Raw genomic sequence first — 22696 nt, 5'->3', positions numbered from 1 at the left:
TACAGTAAGGCTGTATCACCAAAACACCACTTTGCTAAATGGTTGTGAAGCTGTTACTCGATCAAATTAAAACTATAAATTGTTCATTTCATCATGACTTTTCTTTTTTGTATTCAGTTCTAAAGGCAATAATATTATCTACGGGGATGTTTTATTTTTGATGTGTAATTTTGGTATACATGCATTGATTGCCAAACTTTTCAGTTGCATACCGCTTTAGATATGTGACCTTCTTCTGCAGACTTAAAAACAAACGAGTGTCTGTAAGCACTAGGCCTGGTCCGATAACAAATTTTGCTGGACGATATATTTTCCGACAAATTATTGCCACAAAACAATATTATTGACGGCAATATTTTTAGACCAACTTAAGCAATCATGTAATAATATGATGTAATACTAATAAATCAAGTAACCCGTTAAAATGAAAAAAACATAGTATTCTCATTATTGTTACCATTGTAAATGGAAGGTAAACAAAAAGTTGATTGTCCTAAACATGTAAACATACCGTATTTTTCGGAGTATAAGTCGCTCCGGAGTATAAGTCGCACCGGCCGAAAGTGCACAATAAAGAAGGAAAAAACATATATAAGTCGCACTGGAGTATAAGTCACATTTTTTTAGGGGAAATTTATTTGATAAAACCCAACACCAAGAATAGACATTTGAAAGGCAATTTAAAATAAATAAAGAATAGTGAACAAGCTGAATAAGTGTACGTTATATGACGCATAAATAACCAACTGAGAACATGCCTGGTATGTTAACTTAACATATTATGGTAAGAGTCATTCAAATAACTATAACATATAGAACATGCTATACGTTTACCAAACAATCTGTCACTCCTAATCGCTAAATCCCATGAAATCTTATACGTCTAGTCTCTTACGTGAATGAGCTAAATAATATGATTTGATATTTTACGTTAATGTGTTAATAATTTCACACATAAGTCGCTCCTGAGTATTAGTCGCACCCCGGCCAAACTATGAAAAAAACTGCGCCTTATAGTTCGAAAATTACGATACATAAAAATGAAATGGACTAAAGATATGTTAACAAAAATTGCACTTTAAAGAATTTTCAACATCTTCAAGTACAGTTTTTCCCCAGTTTGGTTGACTTCTATTGTTGTCTTGTTTTGTTATCATCACTTTCCAACTCGTCCGTGTTGATGTGCTCATCTTTCTCATTCGGTTTGATCTAATCTATGGAAATATGGCCATGCAATGATTGTTTTTCCCCCTAATTCTTTTTACCTTGTGGTGCTCCTCAATAGTAGGTAGCGAATAGAGAGGCTCATTGTCCGTGCATCTTGTGTACGTAAGCTAGCTGTCCTGCCTGCATCCACCGAGACAAAGGTTGTGGATGACTGACAAGAGTATTCACTCTGGTCATTTATTCTGCTATTAAATAAACGCTCTTCGATGCTGACAGCGATACACAGAGTAAACATTTGTGCACCGTGTTTGAAAACAAGAGACTAATCCCTGATTTCCACAGGATAGAAACGGCTGCGGAACGCCATCTTTACGTTTTTATTCAAGTTCATGTGTCCATTTCCAGCGCCTGCGGAACGTCACCAACATGTCGCTAAATCTAGGCAGGGCTTCTTTTTTTGCCAGTCGCCACGGTTCAATTTAGCTCAAATCTGCATGTGTTGGACAGGAGGAAGTCATGTACAAACACAAAATAAATGATCCGGTTTACTTTCAAATTTAATATTGGCTCGTATTTTACACTTTTAAACGTCCTAATGGGCGAGGACGAGCATGAAGTCAACTTGTCAAAGGTTTTCAGACGTGATTTCACCTCGTCCACTCAAATGCTGATTCTGGAGGTCCAAAATTAAAGAATCTTACACAGCAGGGGTCGGGAACCTTTTTGGCCGAGAGAGCCAGGAAAGCCAAATATTTTAAAATGTATTTCCGTGAGAGCCATTTAATATTTTTTAACACTGAATACAACTAAATGCGTGCATTTTTAAGTAAGACCAACATTTTTAGAGTATAATAAGTCTCTTGTTCTTTTTAATAACATTGTTTTTCTGAAGCTAACCAATAGTAAATAAAATACTTCTTACCATTAATGCGACCCTCCTGTACCCTGAAGGACAGCTGGGATTGGCTGAGCCACCCCGACCTTGAACACGTGCGGTAGAAAACGGATGGATGGATTAAAATGCATGAGAATGTTTTATATTTTGAACGTTATTTTTAACACTGATTTCCAGCAGAATTATTCATTACTTATCTTGTTAAGCAATGTCAGCTAAGATTTATCTGAGACCCAGATGCAGTCATCAAAAGAGCCACATCTGGCTTGCGAGCCATAGGTTCCCTACCCCTGTTATACAGGCATAACCCAGGTACCTGTATAGCAGTGTCAAATGCCAGCTCATACAGGGGCCGGGGTAGCAGGAGCGTGGTTCGTGGGAATTGTGTGTGTCTACAATACTCGCCGAAGATGCTGCTACTGTTGTGTTGTAAACAAATAAATAAAGCTGTCGTCTTTTCCACGAGTCAAATCAAGTGCACAGACGCGCCCGCCTTTAGGGTACTGATGGACGGCAAAGCTGTAGATGTTCCGCGGTGTTTATTTCAGTGTTTACGTCAACACATGATTATGCGTGGATTCGCGAGATCTTGTAAAAGTCCGCTTAATTTCGCTGAACGTCGGTGCGGTTACGTTTTGAAAATGGCAATGTTTTCTATTTATTTCAATTGATCGTTCGATTCATTGAACGATCAGGCCCAGTAAGCACACAATATGTAACGACGTGGTCACATGGTTATGCGCGGGTCGTTCTCCCAAGATGCAGCAGGAAACTCCGTAGGCAATGTGCAGGAAATGCAGAAAAACAAAAACAAGCGTTCCGATAGCACGGGAGGCAAAGCTAAGGAAAAGGCTAGTGCGAAAGCTTAGCATACAAACAGGCGTAGGAATCCAAAATAGACGTCGTTAACTGTTGCGTAGTGCAAACGAGGAAGCCAAACTGATTGTGGCGAAAAACAGGAATAAGTAGCTCTCTGATTAGTGCCCAGGAGCAGGTAAGCGTCCCGAACACTAATCAGAGGCAGGTGAAACTAATCAGCACCCATAGAAACCAAAACACAAACCCAGGGGTGCTGAAAACAGAACTGAGGTAGTCAAACTAACAGAACAAAACATGATTATAACACAATAAAATATTTAACTGTGAAAAAGTTATGACCTGCCAGTACCAGGAGTACTCTAATTATTTAAGAACATGAGTAATTTATTTTCTGTTCTTCGCGTCTGTGCAGGATCAATAAGCACTGTGCCCTGCGCAGTTCACTTGATGAAGCGTGCTGCATAACTATGATGTTCAGACATCAATGTAGTCACGCTATTTTTAATTTTTCTTCACTTACCCCTGAGTCGGGGGTCAGCAACCCACACTCTAGAGCAGCATGCGGCTCCTTAGCGCCGCCTAATGGCTCCCTGGACCTCTTTCATGTGAAAAAATGGAAAAAGATGAAGAAAAAAATTTTTTTTTTTTTTTTGATATTTTTTCTGTAGGAGATTAAACATGACACAAACCTTCCTAATTGTTAGAAATCCCACTGTTTATGTTATACATGCTTCACTGATGAGAATATTTGGCAAGCACCGTTTTGTCCTACTGATTTCAGCGATCCTTGAACTCATCGTAGTTTGTTTACATGTACAACTTTCTCCGATGCTGCCACAGAAATACGTGTTTTATGCCACTCTTTCTGTGTCTCATTTTGTCCACCAAACGTTTTATGCTGTGCGTGAATGCACAAAAGTGAGCTTTGTTGATTTTATTGATTTGCTGGAGTGCTTATCAGGCATATTTGGTCAATCCATCACTGCAAGCTAATCGATGCTAACATGCTATTCAGGCTAACTGCATGTACATATTGCATCATTATGCCTCGTTTGTAGGTATATTTTGAGCTCATTTAATTTCCTTCACTTATGTCCTCTGTGTATTTAATTTATATTTGCATGTCTCATGACACATTATCTGTATGTAATATTGGCTGCATTTCTTATAGTTGTTTATGTTGTTCCAGACCACAGCAAATGTTACCCAGCTTGCAAAGATTGTAATAAATCCACTAGAAGAAGACAGCCTGCCGTTTCCTTAAACTTGGACACACACATCTATGCCTTTGGCCATTCTAAGACAGTCGTTTCCAGGAGTTATCTCACCTTCTGAGAAGCCTCCATTTTACTAATTATTTCCAATGTTGCAAAAATGTGTAGAATACAAATTAAAATACAACATTTCTGTCAACAGAGATTTGCGTCAGCCTTTGATAGTAGGTTAATATAACCAATATAGACACTTACATCATGTGTTGCCTTCATTATAAGACTTATATAAGACTTTTATTTTTTTGCGGCTCCAGACCGATTTTTTGTTTTTATTTTTGGTCCAATATGGCTCTTCCAACATTTTGGGTTGCCGACCCCTGCCCTAAGGCGTATCCATCTTTGGGAACGTGTCTAATGGATCTCCTTTGTATGTAACATTGCACTCCGTTTGTCTTACAGACTGAGAAGCTCCAACCAAACAAAGACACTGTGTTCTTTCGGGACGGTGTGCGGCGGATCGACTTTGTGTTGTCTTATGTGGACGACAAAGATGGAGAGAAGAAACAGGTAACAGAGCCGTCGGTCTTTAGTTGACCGCTCAGCATTGTTGGCGTTGGCCCAGTGACAAAGTGTGCTGCTGCTTAGTTTAATTACACAACCCAGAACAGGAATACAGGATACCACAAACAGGAAGTGATAACACTAACACATATTCCACTGGCATAACCTTGAAACAAACATAAGTACACTGCAAAAACTGAAATCTAAGTAAGATTAAATATCTCAAATAAGGGTGATATTTGCTTATTTTCTGTCTGATAAGATAATTCTTCTCACTAAGCAGATTTTATGTTAGAGTGTTTTACTTGTTTTAAGTGTTTTGGTCCTAAATTATCTCAGTAAGATATTACAGCTTGTTGCTAAGATTTGATGACCTATATTGAGTAAAAAATGCTTGAAACTAGAATATTAACTGTTGCAAAGCTGTGTCATCAACATTCACAAGTATAAAACTACTTTTTTTAAAGTAATAATTTCTTCTTTCAAGCGTGAAAAAAAAAATCATGATTTTTACAAAATTGTGTCTCATAATTAAAACTGATGACAGCCAAATGGACTTTGCTGTTTTATTTTCAATGAAACAATAGAAAATACGTACCGTATTTTTCGGAGTATACGTTGCACCGGAGTGTAAGTCGCACCTGCCGAAAATGCATAATAAAGAAGGAAAAAAACATATAAGTCGCACTGGAGCCCGGCCAAACTATGAAAAAAAAACTGCGACTTATAGTCCGAAAAATACGGTACTCATCTAGTAGTACAGTTGGCACAGTACAGTAAACTGACAGTTAATATTTAAACATTTAACATGTGACATTTCAAACAATTTTGAACAGAAATAGTTCATGCGCATTCAGATAAATTCTTCAAAATGACAATTTAAAAAAAGTTGGCCGGGGTCCGGGCTGTATATATGCGCACTAATTGACTGAAAGAGCACGCACTTGGCGCGATGATGTCATGTTGTCGATGGAAAAATGCATTTTTAGACCATATGATTTGCCTGGAAGACCCCGAGAGTAACAAGCGGTTGCCTTGTTGCCTTTCCATTAAGAACAATAAATTAGTATTTAGTATAAGTTTGCTGGTTTCAAGAAATGTAATGCCGAGCACATATCATTATGTCAAGATAATGGCACTAGCATTTACTTCATTTAAGAATATTTTTCAACATATGGAGCAAAAAGGTCTCTTTTTTTTCTACCAAGAAAAGTGCACTTGTTATTAGTAAGAATATACTTATTATAAGGTATTTTTGGGTTCATTGAGGTTAGCTAATTTGACTTGTTTTGGAAAGTCTTGACAAGCCAAAGTTTCTTGTTCTATTGGCAGATAATTTTGCTTAGTTCAAATAAAATATCCCTAATTTTTGTATTTTTATTTCTTGTTTTTGAACACTGACTTTTTGCAGTGTACATTTTACTCTCTGTATTGTGTAGATATTTGAACAAAACAATTGTGAAAATGTCACGTGAGTCACAACTACCGCTGAATACAGAGAGAATTTATTTTGCAAAGTTGTTGCTGAGCTTATTTACAAAGAGGAAATGAGAAGACTGCCTATCATAATCCCGGCAAATAGGTTTGAGTACGACATTTGCAGCAATCTTCCCAATTTACCAGGAGCCGTTTCAGAGCCTGTTTCCGACAAATGTTTGCACCAGCACCACCCCCAACCTCATAATCAGAGTGCTGTCGTGTGTAGATTACAGAAGTCTGCTCCGGCACTTGAGGGTGCTGTAAACTTTGAGGGCCGAAAGAGCTGTACATTAAAATAATGAATCATTGTATTTATTTATACAATGAACAGTTTGTAGCTGCTTGGTGTTTGGCCCCTTGTTGAGTCTTGCAGTGGCTTTAAGAGCATTAAGACTGAGGAGCTTAGCTGTTTGCTTACCATAGGGTTTGGTGGAAATGGAGAGGCAGCATTGATGACCGACTACAAGATATATATATTCCTGACCTCTGTGCATTGGGATATAATCCATATCTACTTCTATCAAATAGAAATAAATTAATGTATAAGCCTTATTTAAAGGTATATTTTTCCGGATTTGTTTTAAATATTCCTCCAAAGACATGCACCTGGGGATAGGTTGATTGGCAACACTAAATTGGCCCTCGTGTGTGAATGTGAGTGTGAATGTTGTCTGTCTATCTGTGTTGGCGACTTGTCCAGGGTGTACCCCGCCTTCCGCCTGTATGCAGCTGAGATAGGCTGCAGCAACCTCCGCCACCCCGAAAGGGACAAGCGGTAGAAAATGGATGGATGTTAATTTAAACCTAAAACAGCATGGACTGTTCAAATCATTGTTAAAGGGGAACTGCACTTTTATTTTATTTTTTAACAATTTTACCTATCATCCACATTCCCTATATGAGACAGGAACACACAGGTCTTTCTCTTTTCTGAGACTTCTAAATAGTAAAACAACTGCTAGTAAGAGGGTGCTAACAATGCAGGCAATTGGGATATGTTCTATTCTGCCTATTTAGCATTTTAAAAACAATAAAAAACCACCGCAAAATCGCTGGGAAAAAAATAGTTTTATTTGAGGAGTGAGACTTACATTGTAAGTCTCTGTGAAATCAATGTGCCTCTGAAAGAAGTAACAGCCATGCTTAAAATGAGAAAAAAATACTGAGAACATTACATTAATGTGCATGTTACTACATTACACACTTACAGTATGTATAGAATATTATTAAGGGTTTTAGGATGTTTTTTAGAGGGCTTTATTGTCGGAGGAAATCATATCCCCATGACCTGTATTGTTAGCTGCCTCTTACGAGCAGTTTCTTTTTTTTTAACCATAGTACATACAAAAGGCAAATACGTGTGTTCTTGTCACACATATGGATTGTGGATGCTGGGCAAAATTCCTAAAAGTGCAGTTCCCCCTCAAGGCGGTCAAATATTTATTTTCCCCACTGCATAAGAATGGTTTTGAGATATCCTTAATAACTTTTTTTCATAACTGGTGGCCCAGAGGGTTCTAATCTCCCTTGTATCTATATCAACGTGCAGTTGGCATGCTTCCTCGTACATTCCAAAACTGTACACTCAAAATTGTCCATCCATGTGAATGGTTTTTTGTCTAAATGAATCCTGTGATTGACTGGGGGTAACCCCGCCTCTCACCCGAAGTCAGCTGAGATACACGCGTGACCCTAATGAGCACAAGCCGTATAGAAAATGAATCAATGAATAATTTTCTTATCAATTACATACAAGTTTCTAGGTCAGTGTTGTCAAACATACGGCCCGTGGGCCGGTTTAGGCCTGCGAACAAGGTCAAGGTCAAGGTTCAACTTTATTGTCCCCGCGGGGAAATTTGTCTTGGGCACAGTGCATCATTGCTTTCTTAACATACCCAAAAACAACAGAACAAAAACACAAGCACAGACACAACCACAACCATACAACTAACATTTAAACATCAGAACATGGAGCTTGATAGACATAGGTGGCACTTTGATGTAGGCATAAAATCTACAGTATGGAGATAAAGATAAAGTACCAATGTGCATTGCACTAGAGCTCATGGATAAAGTGCTGTGTGCTAAAGTGCTTAGTTCTAAAGTGCTATGTGCTAAAGTGCTATGTGCTAAAAAAGTGCTAACCTATGTATTAAAATTCTATTGCACATTGTTGGTCAGCTTAATGGAGGCTAGAACAAATGATAATTTAAGGCGGTTAGATTTGCATAGTGGGACCCGGAGTCTTCTCCCTGATGGCAGGCTTCCATATTCAGGAAAGAGTGGGTGTTGTGAGTTGGAAATAATTTTCTTAGCTTTTTTCCTAACTGCCTGCTCATAGAACAGGTTTTATCCGAAATGAGCTTGAAATGAGCAGTAATTTTTTTAATGAAAAAAATGCCGTTCTAATTGTGCCCCCTAGATGTCGCAATAGCAATTATTTGTATCCGCTGCCACGAGAGCGAGCATGACTACGTGCTTATGCTTCTTATTAGTGACAAAATTATAATACAATACAATACAATACAATTAGACGGACTACAATACTCTTCATTCAATGACTGTAAATAATGTAAAAACAAGAGTATAAAGAAGTCATACTGTTCCATTACCTTTGTTCATACTGCTGTCACTACTCAACTGCCAAAGAACTGTACACACCTTAATATTTGTTGCTTCCAATACTGTATATATTGTATATACTGTATATACTGTTATACTATTTGATATTGCACTGGTACTGTATTTGACTACTGTACTTCTACTTGTACTGATACTTCTACCATAACTACTGTGACTTATTGTGCAACTTATTGTCTTGTAATTAATGTACATCAGAGCTATTCAAATTTTGGTATTTTTTGTATTTAGTGTATTAGATTCTGCAACTAGTGTTTGGATCCCACTGTATGCAATATCTGAAGAGCAGAGGAAAAAGCATTTCACTGTGGTGTACTCTGCATGTGACGAATAAAACCTTGAACCGTGATAGTGTACAAAATGTGGATAGTTACTTTCATGCCATATTGTCAACGATGTTGTTGTTAATATAACCTGTGACATTTATACCCAAATAAATGCGTTTAATAATCTTTACATTTCGTGTTGGATTTATGACTGCATGGGGACACATTTTCTGGGCGCACATAAATATGCTGAAATAATATGTATCCTCTTCTAACTTCATGTGTGATGCTACATATGTACAGAATACACCACATGATGTGTGTACTTCAGTTGAGGAAAATTTGTAAATTACATTAATAACAAATATTTGTATTAATTTCATTTTCTGATAGGTTAAAAATGTACACCAATGGGAGCATTTTAAAACTCTGCCAGACTAATTTCCACCTATTATTATGATGAACATTATCACATCATTTATTCATAAAGTATAAACAACAACAAATGAAGATAGAATAATATCAACCGCAACATGTGAATGTAAAAAAAACAACATAATTTGTACATTTTCAGAATGGGCTTGTTCTATTCCCAAACAAAGAAAACAATCTAAAGTTGTCTTTATTTTTAGGTTATTATGCCATGATTTTACCAGTCAGTATTTGGCAATGGATTTTCCTCCATGTGGCCCCTGAGCTAAAAAATGAGTTTGACACCCCTGCTCTAGGTGTTTTTGATAGTCATCATTCCAATCCTCAAATGAAAAGGTTTTCTTTGTCTTTGTTTTTTCTTAACTACTGAACATACTTGATGCATGCTGCCAGTTTGAATTCAACAAAACAAAAAGAAACGGCTGTCATTTTTAGTTTGCAATTCCAAATCCTCTCGTTCATCCAGCTTTTGTATTGTAGTGGTGTTGATACATGAGTTCCATGAGACATAATCTATATATTCTACGTGTGTTTTGTCTTTCATTTATCTTGCAGTTCAGGTAATCCCTGGCTTGAATCCGCCTGTTAGACAAAAGGGAAACCCCAAATGAATAATGATGTTGCCAAGTAACAACTAAGCAATTTGCAGGTTTGCATAGTCATCAGTGTTTGTCATCAGTCTTACTGCCCCCTAGTGGAGGAAATATTAATCTGTGCTGTTTTAAAGTGGTGTGACCAGGGTGCCAATCACAATTAGAATACTGTATATTTTGTTGTTGCTCATTGGCCATTCTAAATGTGGTGATTATTGCACTTGTTATGACATACTATACTTATATAAAATGATTTGGTTTTACATTGCTATGATTGCAGAAAACTCAAAACCACTTGTAAGAATTTGTAAATGTTAACTTTCGTCATGTTTAACTGTATTTTTTTCAGAAGCAACCACGGTATGCTACAATTATCCCCATCATTTAAACACCTGTTTTTTTCCCCGTTTTTTTTTTAATATGTCCTATCCCAGCCACTCATTTATTTCATTGTTGATGTAGATGCCCGTATCTTCTGTACATATATATATATATATATATATATATATATATATATATATATATATATATATATATATTTGTATTTGACTTTATTAAATGGATGTATTTAGTGTTTGGCGCAGGAGGGGATAGAAAAAATTTAAAAAGGAACACATAAAGGGAAAATTGCGGGGACAAGAGGGGGATAAGACAGAGTGAGAAAACAACAACAAAAAACAAAAACAACAGTACTCCATCAGCAAATACGATATATACAAATATGGTACCGAAAATTATAAAGAAGAACGTGTTAATGAAGTAGATAGTAATAACACAGAAATAACAAGGATTATTGCACTATAAATGCAGAAATAAAATACCAATAAAAATAACAAAATTGATAATGAATAATAATAATTACCTCTAGTATCAACATTGCTATTGCTTCAAATGCGACAATACATGAATGTACTCAAATTACAATAGAAAGCAGCGGGGGGTGAGGGCGGACTATAATAACCTTTTACATTGTTATGGTAAAAAAAAAGAAGTAGCTTACATCCGATAAAAAGTGACTATGTCAAATTTGGCCCGACTTTGCGGAGTTGCACATGCCAAGATGGATGACAAAGGAGAAAAAAGGGGAAACATGGTCAGCCTGTTAAGAGCCTGTTCTGCTCTCACTCTTGTGGTTTTCTCTCTCTGCGTGTTTGTTCTTAGGAGAGGAGGAGGAGGGAGTTCGAGGCCAACCTTGAGAAAGCAGGACTGGAGCTGGAGACAGAAGACAAATCTGTAAGAGAATCAAACACAGAGCACTTGCACCACCTAGAGGAAGATAAACAATAACGCAACATATTAGTGGGGAAAGTCTTAAAGGGGAGGCTGGACATGAAAACATGATACTGCCAATCTGACTGCTAACTGATTTGTTAAGAATGCATTAGTGTTATTATCTCTTCTCTCATCCACACTGCCATTAGGACTCCAAAGACCAAAAGACATACTTCTTGAAGATCCATGCTCCTTGGGATGTTCTGGCCACTTATGCAGATGTGCTGAAGATTAAGGTTCCTTTCAAAGCTAGTGATATCCCTCATGGCAAGGATGTTCCTCTGGAGTGGCTCTCGCATCCTTTCCGCCTACCGGAGCACATCATGTACCCCCAGCCCGATTATTTCACCTTTCCCTTTGACAAACGCAAGACTGACTTCTTCCTCATTAATGACAAGGAAACCTTCTTCCCACCTTCCACAAGGAACAGAATTGTGAGTGTTTCTAACTTTTAAGTTGATTTTATCTTGCTTGTATCCTGTTTAGGCTGTAGATTAATATTCATCCTCGAGCAACTCCTCCTACCGTACGTATGGTTGGGAGCAGGGGTGTAGTGCCAAATTCTGGGCCCCAATGCACAAGACCCCTAAAGGGCCCCGCTTCCCACCATAAACCAAACAATGCCGCCCCATACACACTTGGCATGTTTACATGCACTAAAAAACTAACTGTTACATGGATTTGGTTGATCCCCCAGATTTTTAAAACCCTACTCAGTGGTCGTGTGGTTAGAGTATCCGCCCTAAGATCGGTAGGTTGTGAGTTCAAACCCCGGCCGAGTCACATCAAAGACAATAAAAATGAGACCCATTACCTCCCTGCTTGGCACTCAGCATCAAGGGTTGGAATTGAGGGTTAAATCACCATACTTGCCAACCCTCCCGGATTTTCCGGGAGACTCCTGAAATTCAGCGCCTTTCTCGAAAACCTCCCGGGACAAATTTTCTCCCGAAAATCTCCCGAAATTCAGGCGGAGTTGGAGGCCACGCCCCCTCCAGCTCCATGTGGACCTGAGTGACGTGTCGACAGCCTGTTTTCACGTCCACTTTCCCACAATATAAACAGCGTGCCTGCCCAATCACGTTATAACTGTAGAATGATCGAGGGCAAGTTCTTGGTTTCTTATGTGGGTTTATTGTTAGGTAGTTTCATTAACGCCCTCCCAGCGCGGCAACAACACACAACAACAGCAGTCACGTTTTTGTATGCGTAAACAGCAATGTTGTGACACTCTTAAACAGGACAATACTGCCATCTACTGTACATGCATATGTGACAATAAAATCTAGTTAATTTAGAGAGTGCAGTGCACAACTGCGCACACAAGGAGACGAAGCAGAATGCATCATCAGAGAGAGTGTTCAGCATGGTTAGAAAAATAGTGACAGAGAATAGAACAAGGATGGACAATTCAACCCTTAACTCAACAATAAGTAGATGAGTGTTATATGTGTGTATATGTGTAAATAAATGAACACTGAAATTCAAGTATTTCTTTTACTTATATATATATATATATATATATATATATATATATATATATATATATATATATACATATATATAGATAGATAGATAGATAGAATTCACTGAAAGTCAAGTATTTTTTATATATATATATATATATATATATATATGAAATACTTGACTTGGTGAATTCTAGCTGTAAATATACTCCTCCCCTCTTAACCACGCCCCCCCGACCCCCCCCCCCCCCCCCCCCCCCCCACACACACACACACACACACACACACACACACACACCTCCCGAAATCGGAGGTCTCAAGGTTGGCAAGTATGTAAATCACCCAAAATGATTCCCAGGCGCGGCCACTGTTGCTGACCACTGCTCCCCTTATCTCCCAGGGGGTGAACAAGGGGATGGGTCAAATGCAGAGGACAAATTTCAACACACCTAGTGTGTGTGTGTGACAATCATTGGTACTTTAACTTAACTTAACTTTAACATGTAATAACCTAACTTTTGAAAGATGGGATTATCATATCTAACCCCCTAAATAATTTGTTTTTGTTTAAAAAGAAAAGTAAATATTTTGTGAACAAATTCAATATAAAGTGGCCAGAATATAATCATATAACCTGCCATCACTGACTTAAATATGATTACACATCTGTCAGGTTGTCCTTTACTTCAGTAGTAGAGATTATCTGATACACATACAATTATCATCAATACCTCCAAAGACATGCACCTGGGGATAGGTTGATTGGCAACACTAAATTGGCCCTAGTGTGTGAATGTGAGTGTGAATGTTGTCTGTCTATCTGTGTTGGCCCTGTGATGAGGTGGCGACTTGTCCAGGGTGTACACCGCCTTCCGCCCGAATGCAGCGGAGATAGGCTCCAGCACCCCCCGCGTCCCCGAAAGGGACAAGCGGTAGAAAATGGATGGATGGATGGATACAACGAATCATAATAATACATGCATATATTATTATTATTAGTGAATATTTTGAGAGTTAAGGATCCCCCTGTCTGAAAACTTAGTGACGCTGTTTATAACTTTAATTAAGGGTCTTTAAACGCAACATGGTTATGTTATGTGTTCTCCAGTGCTGCCACAGATAGACGTATTATATTGTTTATCTTTCTTCTATCATCTCTTTTTGTTCCAAAATGTTGGGGTTGTGTGTGAATGCTTTTTTTTAAAGGTGAGCTTTGATATGACGTCCGCATGAAGGTAAAGTGTTCAAAGCTGGGTTTGCAGCTATCCACGTGGACTGAACAATGTCATATTTTTCATAAGAGGATATAAGTAATTTTGAACTTTCAAGGCTATATTATAAATTAATAGTAACATACTTACATTTTTAAATGTGAGAAAGCGAATCTTCAAACTTTACAAAAGCCCAGCGCCCAACATACCCTCTTACACCCCTACTTCGACACCCCTTGTTGGGAAGTGTCTTGGGTTGAAATTTCAATGTCATTTTTTTTTCTTCCAGGTATACTACATCTTGGCTCGATGTCCGTATTACAAGGACGGACAACAAGATAGGGACAAGACTGGGATCAAGCGATTACTCAGCAATGGGACGTATACAGCAGCGTTCCCACTTCATGATGTAAGTCACTTTGGAGGAAAGAACATGCGTATGATGGGAAATGCGATAATTTTTCACTTATTGCCCATTATTAGATCTCTTCTAGAAAACTGTTTTACAAATGGGGTTAGATTGCACGCGCTAAACAGCGTATGTGATCTATAAAATAGCGTATATTTGATAGTGGGTACGTTGTTTGAGATCTACTAAGAGTGCGTGTGCAATCGAAAAGTGGCCCGCCTTATTTAAATGTGGATTTTGCCTGTCCTATGCTAGGCATCACCACAGAGACACTCAATCATTTTGTTACAATGCTCCTACTTGTGGCGTTTTGCTCTGTTTTCAAACAAGTAGGAGACTTTTTAGACTTTAGAAGCAGTCGTTCAGTGCATCAACATTGACACCACTTTTTCCTTTTTTTTTTTTTTACCGCTGAAGATGCATGGGAGGGAGGCTTCACTACTGCTCAAGACGCAAAAAATGCAAACTTCAATACATTTTTATCATATGAGATGTACAGTACAGGCCAAAAGTTTGGACACACCTTCTCATTCAATGTGTTTTCTTTATTTTCATGACTATTTACATTGTAGGTTGTCACTGAAGGCAGCAAAACTATGAATGAACACATGTGGAGTTATGTACTTAACAAAAAAGGTGAAATAACTGAAAACATGTTTTATATTCTAGTTTCTTCAAAATAGCTACCCTTTGCTCTGATTACTGTTTTGCACACTCTTGGCATTCTCTCGATGAGCTTCAAGAGTTAGTCACCTAAAATGGTTTTCACTTCACAGGTGTCATAGTTCTGATGCCTTCAGTGACAATCTACAGTGTAAATAGTCATGAAAATAAAGAAAACGCATTAAAATGAGAAGGTGTGTCCAAACTTGTGGCCTGTACTGTATGTTAGTAATATATACTCTATGTAAAACATCATTAAAAAATATTAAATGATACCAAAACGCAGCAAATTAATTTGTTTTAATCAGCCCCTTAAGTCATCCAACGGCTATGAAGTATGAAAGGATGTTGCTGAATAGATGATATGTCTAATAATTTTTTTACTGACAGTCCAAATATGTTGACACATATACGTAGGACGCAGGATTCTCTGTCCATCGTGCGTCTTTGCAGCGCGAGCGCTCCTGTCTCACAACCGTGTAAAACTGTTGTCAGTTTGCGTGTCCTTTTCAAACGTGCTAAATAAAACGCAAAATAGTCCTCACAAAACTACGATGCATGTTGATAAATCACATTGCGCGCCTCCCAGTAATGTGAGCATTTTGACGATCAGCGTATATTTTGCATATTCTAAGACAGAAACGCAAAATGGATTGTGCTCCATATTCTGCTCACTTAAGAGAAACAATGCACACGTTTATTAGCTCTGCTTTGCGTGTGCTATCAAGTTTGCACGTGCTTTAGTACACGTAAACCTTCAGCAAATCAGGCCTATAGTATTTATAATAGGACTGCAACTAACATCATGGACTATTTTAACAATTAGTTGACAAATCGGATTATAAAGCGTACACCTTTTTAGTGGCTATCAGCTTTTGAATTCAGCTTGGGATATTTTTAGGCATGCGCTAGCTAACAGTAAAGATGACTACCGTATTTTTCGGACTATAAGTCACAGTTTTTGTCATAGTTTGGCCGGGGGTGCGACTTATACTCAGGAGCGACTTATGTGTGAAATTATTCACACATTACCGTAAAATATCAAATAATATTATTTAGCTCATTCACGTAAGAGACTAGACGTATAAGATTTCATGGGATTTAGCGATTAGGAGTGACAGATTGTTTGGTAAACGTATAGCATGTTCTATATGTTATAGTTATTTGAATGACTCTTACCTAAATATGTTACGTTAACATACCAGGCACGTTCTCAGTTGGTTATTTATGTCTCATATAACGTACACTTATTCAGCCTGTTGTTCACTATTCTTTATTTATTTTATAATTGCCTTTCAAATGTCTATTCTTGGTGTTGGGTTTTATCAAATACATTTCCCCAAAAAATGCGACTTATACTCCAGTGCGACTTACAGTATATATGTTTTTTTCCTTCTTTATTATGCATTTTCGGCCGGTGCGACTTATACTCCGGAGCGACTTGTACTCCGAAAAATACGGTACTTCATTTAGAGTTATTGATTTATACTGTAACTGTGCTGCTGATTAGGTATGCCATTACAAAAAATAATAACTATAACTTTTATCCATTTTAAAGCAAGGAAATACAAAATATAGATTTTTATGTAAATAAATGACAGAGTAATAGCAGCAATAAAAATAAACAAAACAACACCAAAGCTATCTAGCTTCTTCTTAAAAGAAAATATATTTTATAGTTGCAGAGAGGCATAACGACAAAGTTTATCTGGCAGACTTTGGCTAAAATGATAGTTAAATGTATTTTGTACACATCTAACAAGCTAACTATCTTACCGAGAATGGTCGTAGACTGCATTCTCCAGATGGGATCTGTTTTTTAATTATGCAAGAAAGTAGTTAAAGATGTTGTTTGCAACTTCCTCACAGTTACATTTTTCAAAGCAAAAAAATTAACAAGAACACCACTGACTGGCTTATGTTACCATTAGTTGTTCAACACAACACATTTGTTGGACATTTTTGTCCATATTTTTCACAATTACAAAATGTATGTAATTACATTTTTTACCAGACCGAATAAAATGATTGGTGTTTACGGCTGTCACTCACCCGGTCTCGTCAACACGTACGCGCAGGAGCGTATGCAAACAAGAAGAAGAAGAAGAAGCCCAGGAGAAGCAAAGAAACATTTGCAGTCATGTTGTTGTTATGAAAGACTATTAATTCAATGACAGCTAACACTAACTATCCACATTGCTATTATTAGCCAACAACACCTCACCTAAAGCGAATGCACGTGCATGTGTTACTTACATCGTAGTTCGTACGAGAAGCCGGAAAAGAGCGGGATATGCCGTGTAAAATACATTGGAAAAATGGCGCCCTATCAGCATCTGTGTCAATGTTGCAAACAGCCCCTTTAACCGCAATTAATCAATATTATCGTTATTCTGATTTAAGAAATTAACCGTTTGACAGCCCTAATGTGTTTGTTTACATATAAATCCATTTAAAACAGGACTATTCGACTACAGTACATTGTTTATTAAGGACAGGCTAGTCAGACTTTTCCCTTTGCCATTATTCTTGCTTTGTTTTTGTCATTTATTTTCGTCTTTTTACCTCAGCAAGTTGCAAATACAGTCATGAATAGAGTCATACAGACTGAACAGTCATAAAGAGGTCAACAATATTTCCATATCTTCCGGCCTGTGCTAGTTTAAGGACCTACTGGAAAAACATGTGTCAAAGATCCTTTATATTAGGAGTTATCAAACATTTTGGGACCACCAACACCTTACAAGGAAATTTTTTATTTTTTTTTCTAAGGACCCTCTTTTTGTCCTAATGCTGATTATGATAAATAATGATAATTCAGCCATTTGTACTAAATGCCATAACAATTATTTATATTTCCAATACTTTATGTAATAGGATTCCTGCAGCAAAAATGTCACTTCCACTAGTTGAACACCTCTGATACAGTATCCGTCTTTCCAAACATGAACAAACTCCATTTCTTAATCAAATGTCCTTTTTCAGTGTCGATACTGGAAGAGGGCAAGAGATGCTGAATGTGAGAGCGAGCGCTTCAACTTGTACACGCACTGGGCCAGGTTTCTCTGCTTTTACAAAGAACAGCCGCTTAACCTCATCAGGTATGACGCCGCCATTCGTCTGTTTCCAGAATGTGTTTAATTTAAGGAGAAGCATTCGGACAAGCTGTTGAGAGTCGACTGTGCTCCCAGGAAATACTATGGTGAAAAGATCGGCATCTACTTTGCGTGGCTGGGCTTCTACACTGAGATGTTGTTCTTTGCAGCCGTCATGGGTTTTATATGTTTCACCTACGGGGTGCTCAGCTATGACGACAACATATCAAGGTTGGTATGAGAAGAATACATTCATTATTATTGCAGTTCTGTGTGTTAAAACTCTTATTGTAAGTTGTGATTTGTAGAAATTATATCTGCCTGCCCAACATGTTTTTACCTAAATACACATTTAAAAACAGTGCTAACTCAGTTTTCGTACGTGCCACTTCTCGTTGGATTCTACTTTCGATAAAAACGTTTTGCCCTGGGTTTTGTACACCGTCTTGTTTATCTTGCCAAACATGGCGCCTGTCATTTCACGAAAACGCGTGCCTCAACAAAGAATCCCATGCGATGATGACTCAAGTTTCCGTATTTTTTTTAAATGATCACGACTGCAAAATAAGCCACCATGGGGCCAAAGCACTTTGATAAAGAAGGTGAGAAGCACTATTGTATTCATGAAATATCTCCTAGCAAAGTACCAAGATTTCGTTCGTGTCACTCTCTCCCTTCCCCTTTCCGTTGACAAAAGTCTTCAATAATATAAATAAAAGTCTTCAATAAAGGTAAACGTTATATTACATTTTTATCCATTCATTTCATTTGACATTCATATGTATTTTGCTTTGTTGTTGTAGTGATGAGTAAATAACTCAACGAGTGTAGGGCACACTCACTACCTATATGGGGGACAGGGTGGCGCAGTTGGGAGAGTGGCCGTGCCAGCAACCTGAGGGTTCCTGGTTCAATCCCCACCTTCTACCAACCTCGTCATGTCCGTTGTGTCCTTGAGCAAGACACTTCACCCTTGCTCCTGATTGGTTGTGGTTAGGGCCTTGCATGGCAGCTCCCGCCATCAGTGTGTGAATGTGTGTGTGAATGGGTGAATGGTGAAATAGTGTCAAAGCGCTTTGAGTACCTTGATGGTAGAAAAGCGCTATACAAGTATAACCCATTTACCATTTACCATTTATATTGACATTGCACTGATAATGGTAATGTTTTATATTGGTCATCCTGAATTAAAAAAGTCATCACATTTAACCTGCAAATAAAATTGATAGTGAGCAAATGTTATTGTTTTTTTTGTTTTTTGTTTTTTTTTAACAAATAGCTGCGCAAAAAGAAATATGAAACATTTTTTTTACCTTATTTGGCGCTATAAGAATAAATGATCCCACCCTTCAAATATTTGTATTTTTCTTAGTTCCATTTAGATCGATGATGGAGAAGAAAACCGATGTCACACCTCCGACTTTATTCAGTGCGAGCAGTCACCCGCGAGCCGAAAGAAGTGCTTGCTTTCAGTTTGGCGCTTCACATTCAAGTGACACAGCAGCTGTATTGGTCACAACAGCTGTATTTCCATCACCTTTAGAATTGTGCAAAACCTAAATGTTGCAATAAGAAACTGGCAATGGAAACACCCATATTTCGAAAAACCTCTCAAATATCGGTAAAACATTTGTGGCCTCTCATGAGGTGGTTTTTGAGATGTTTCAATATTGAAGTGTTTGGCAAAACCTTGAGGAAAACACTTTTCAGAGGTGCACCTAAATACCGAACCTGCGCACTGGGCCGTCTCGCGGCTCCCTTCCCGGAAATAGAGGCCGCAGGCTCGGAGCAGACCGACATGCCTGAACAATGTCAAGGGGGCCTTAAGGACGTTGAGCGATCACCCGCTGTCTTCGTCTTCTATTGACATCCGGGGAACAGCGGTGGCTGCAATATTTTCCCCAAAGTGGAGTCTCGCGGTACGAGAATTACAACTCATGATGCAAAACACGTATCAATCAGTCAATCAAAGTTTATTTATATAGCCCTTAATCAAAAGTGTCTCAAAGGGCTGCACAAGCCACAACAACATCCTCGGCTCAGATCCCACATCAGGGCAAGAAAAAACTCAATGATAAACCTTGGAGGGGACCACAGATGTGGGCACCCCCGCCCCCGGGCGACGGTGTAATGGATGTTGAGTGGATCTAGTTAATAGTGTGAGAGTCCAGTCCATAGTGGGGCCAGCAGGAGATCATCTTGAGTGGAGACAGGTCAGCAGCGCAGAGACGTCCCCAACTGATGCACCTACTCAGTGGCCTAGTGGTTAGAGTGTCCGTCCTGAGATCAGTAGGTTGGGAGTTCAAATCCCGGCCGAGTCATACCAAAGACTATAAAAAAATGGGACCCATTACCTCCCTGCTTGGCACTCAGCATCAAGGGTTGGAATTGGGGGTTAAATCACCAAAATGATTCCCGGGCGCAGCCACCGCTGCTGCCCACTGCTCCCCTCACCTCCCAGGGGGTGATCAAGGGTGATGGGTCAAATGCAGAGAATAATTTCGCCACACCTAGTGTGTGTGTGACAATCATTGGTACTTTAACTTTAACTTTTTAACTTTAGATGAGTGGTCCACCCCGGGTCCCGTCTTTGAACAGCTAGCGCGTCATCTGTGGTCACCTGATAACCTCTCCACGCAGGAGTGGGGGGCAGAGCAGTAAAGAGACGGCAGATCAACTAGTCTAAAAGGGGGGTCTATTTAAAGGCTAGAGCAGTGGTTCTCAACCTTTTTACAGTGATGTACCCCCTGTGAAAATGTTTTTAATTCAAGTACCCCCTAATCAGAGCAAATCATTTTTGGTTGAAAAAAAGAGATAAAGAAGTAAAATACAGCACTAAGTAATCAGTTTCTGGTTTATTAAATTGTATAACAGTGCAAAATATTGCTCATTTGTAGTGGTCTTCTTGAACTATTTGGAAAAAAATATATAAAAATAACTAAAAACTTGTTGAAAAATAAACAAGTGATTCAATAATAAATAAAGATTTCTACACATAGAAGTAATCATCAACTTAAAGTGCCCTCTTTGGGGATTGCAATAGAGATCCATCTGGATTCATGAACTTAATTCTAAACATTTCTTCACAAAAAAAGAAATCTTTAACATCAATATTTATGGAACATGTCCACAAAAAATCTAGCTGTCAACACTGAATATTGCATCGTTGCATTGTTGCATTGTAATGAATGGAATAGCCTACTTGATTTGATGTTCTGCTTATGAACTTACATTCATATTATGTTGAAGTATTATTCAATAAATATATTTGTAAAGGATTTTGGGATTGTTGCTATTTTTAGAATTTAAAAAAAAAATCTCACGTACCCCTTGGCATACCTTCAAGTACCCCCAGGGGTACACGTACCCCCATTTGAGAACCACTGGGCTAGAGTATACAAATGAGTTTTAAGATGGGGCTTAAATGCTTCTACTAAGGTAGCATCTCTAACTGTTACCGGGATGGCATTCCAGAGTACTGGAACGCTCCATCGCCCGCAGACTTTTTTTTGGCTCTGGGAATCACTAATAAGCCGTAGTTCTTAGAACGCAGATTTCTTGCCGGGACATATGGTACAATACAATCAGCAAGATAGGATGGAGCTAGACCGTTTAGTATTTTATACATAAGTAGTAAAACTTCAAAGTCACATCTTAAGTGCACAGGAAGCCAGTGCAGGTGCGCCAGTATAGGCGTAATATGATCAAACTTTCTTGTTCTTGTCAAAAGTCTAGCAGCTGCATTTTGTACCAACTGTAATCTTTTAATGCTAGACATAGGGAGACCCGAAAAAACCGTACCCTTTATTGGAAACACAGATAAGTCGCAAATGTACTTTGTCAAGATTTTAGAAATATCGCTTTTATTTTGCGAAAAACTGCCAATGGAAGCGCAGCTACTGAGGCATTGAGTATCACTCCTTGAGTTCCATAAGACATCGATGCTTCAGTATAATTTCACCCATTATAGTTGTCTGCATCTAAAACTAAAATGATTCTTTATAATGTTTTGTTAATATTTTTGGTTGTCCGAAACAGATTAATTGAAATTATATTATTTCCTAAGGGAAACGTGCTATAAGTTTCGTATGATTAGGACATATTGAAACACAATCCTAAATAAAAACCGAGGTACCACTGCAACTATGCCTGTTATTGAAATCTGCATGCTTGATTGTTGCATGTCCTTGACTTTCTCTTGCTCTGTCATTTCAGCAAAGAGATTTGTGACACCAGTATTGGAGGCAGGATCGTGATGTGCCCACTATGTGACAAAAAGTGCTCTTTCTGGAAACTCAACTCTACGTGTCTTTCATCCTGGGTAACATACAGTAATTATTTTTGAGGAGTTCCGTGTTTACATTTCAGGACAATTTACTGTCTGCGATAAAGACTCTAATCGTCTGTGATAGTTTGACCCCATGTGATGTTCTCCCTTCCAGCAATCCCATCTGTTTGACAATGAGGGGACTGTGTTCTTTGCCATATTCATGGGGATCTGGGGTGAGTGACAA

At 38.3% G+C, this 22696-nt stretch overlaps 1 protein-coding gene across 2 annotated transcripts in view; it reads left to right on the top strand.

Moving 5' to 3' along the window:
- The window catches only part of LOC133616009 (anoctamin-5-like), a 111560-nt gene that overhangs the window by 68284 nt on the left and 20580 nt on the right, over window positions 1-22696 (top strand). For both annotated transcript variants that reach the window (XM_061974988.2, XM_061974989.2), the window contains 8 exons: window positions 4555-4662; window positions 11228-11299; window positions 11488-11772; window positions 14305-14424; window positions 18073-18188; window positions 18279-18413; window positions 22398-22503; window positions 22625-22685. In XM_061974988.2, the coding sequence (XP_061830972.1) occupies window positions 4555-4662; window positions 11228-11299; window positions 11488-11772; window positions 14305-14424; window positions 18073-18188; window positions 18279-18413; window positions 22398-22503; window positions 22625-22685 (1003 nt within the window). The remainder of the gene's footprint in view (window positions 1-4554; window positions 4663-11227; window positions 11300-11487; window positions 11773-14304; window positions 14425-18072; window positions 18189-18278; window positions 18414-22397; window positions 22504-22624; window positions 22686-22696) is intronic.

Source organism: Nerophis lumbriciformis, linkage group LG15, assembly GCF_033978685.3.
Source record: "Nerophis lumbriciformis linkage group LG15, RoL_Nlum_v2.1, whole genome shotgun sequence".
Classification (NCBI taxonomy): Eukaryota; Metazoa; Chordata; class Actinopteri; order Syngnathiformes; family Syngnathidae; genus Nerophis; species Nerophis lumbriciformis.
Note: the sequence above shows the minus strand (reverse complement) of the source record. Positions and strands in the feature narration are given on the sequence as shown.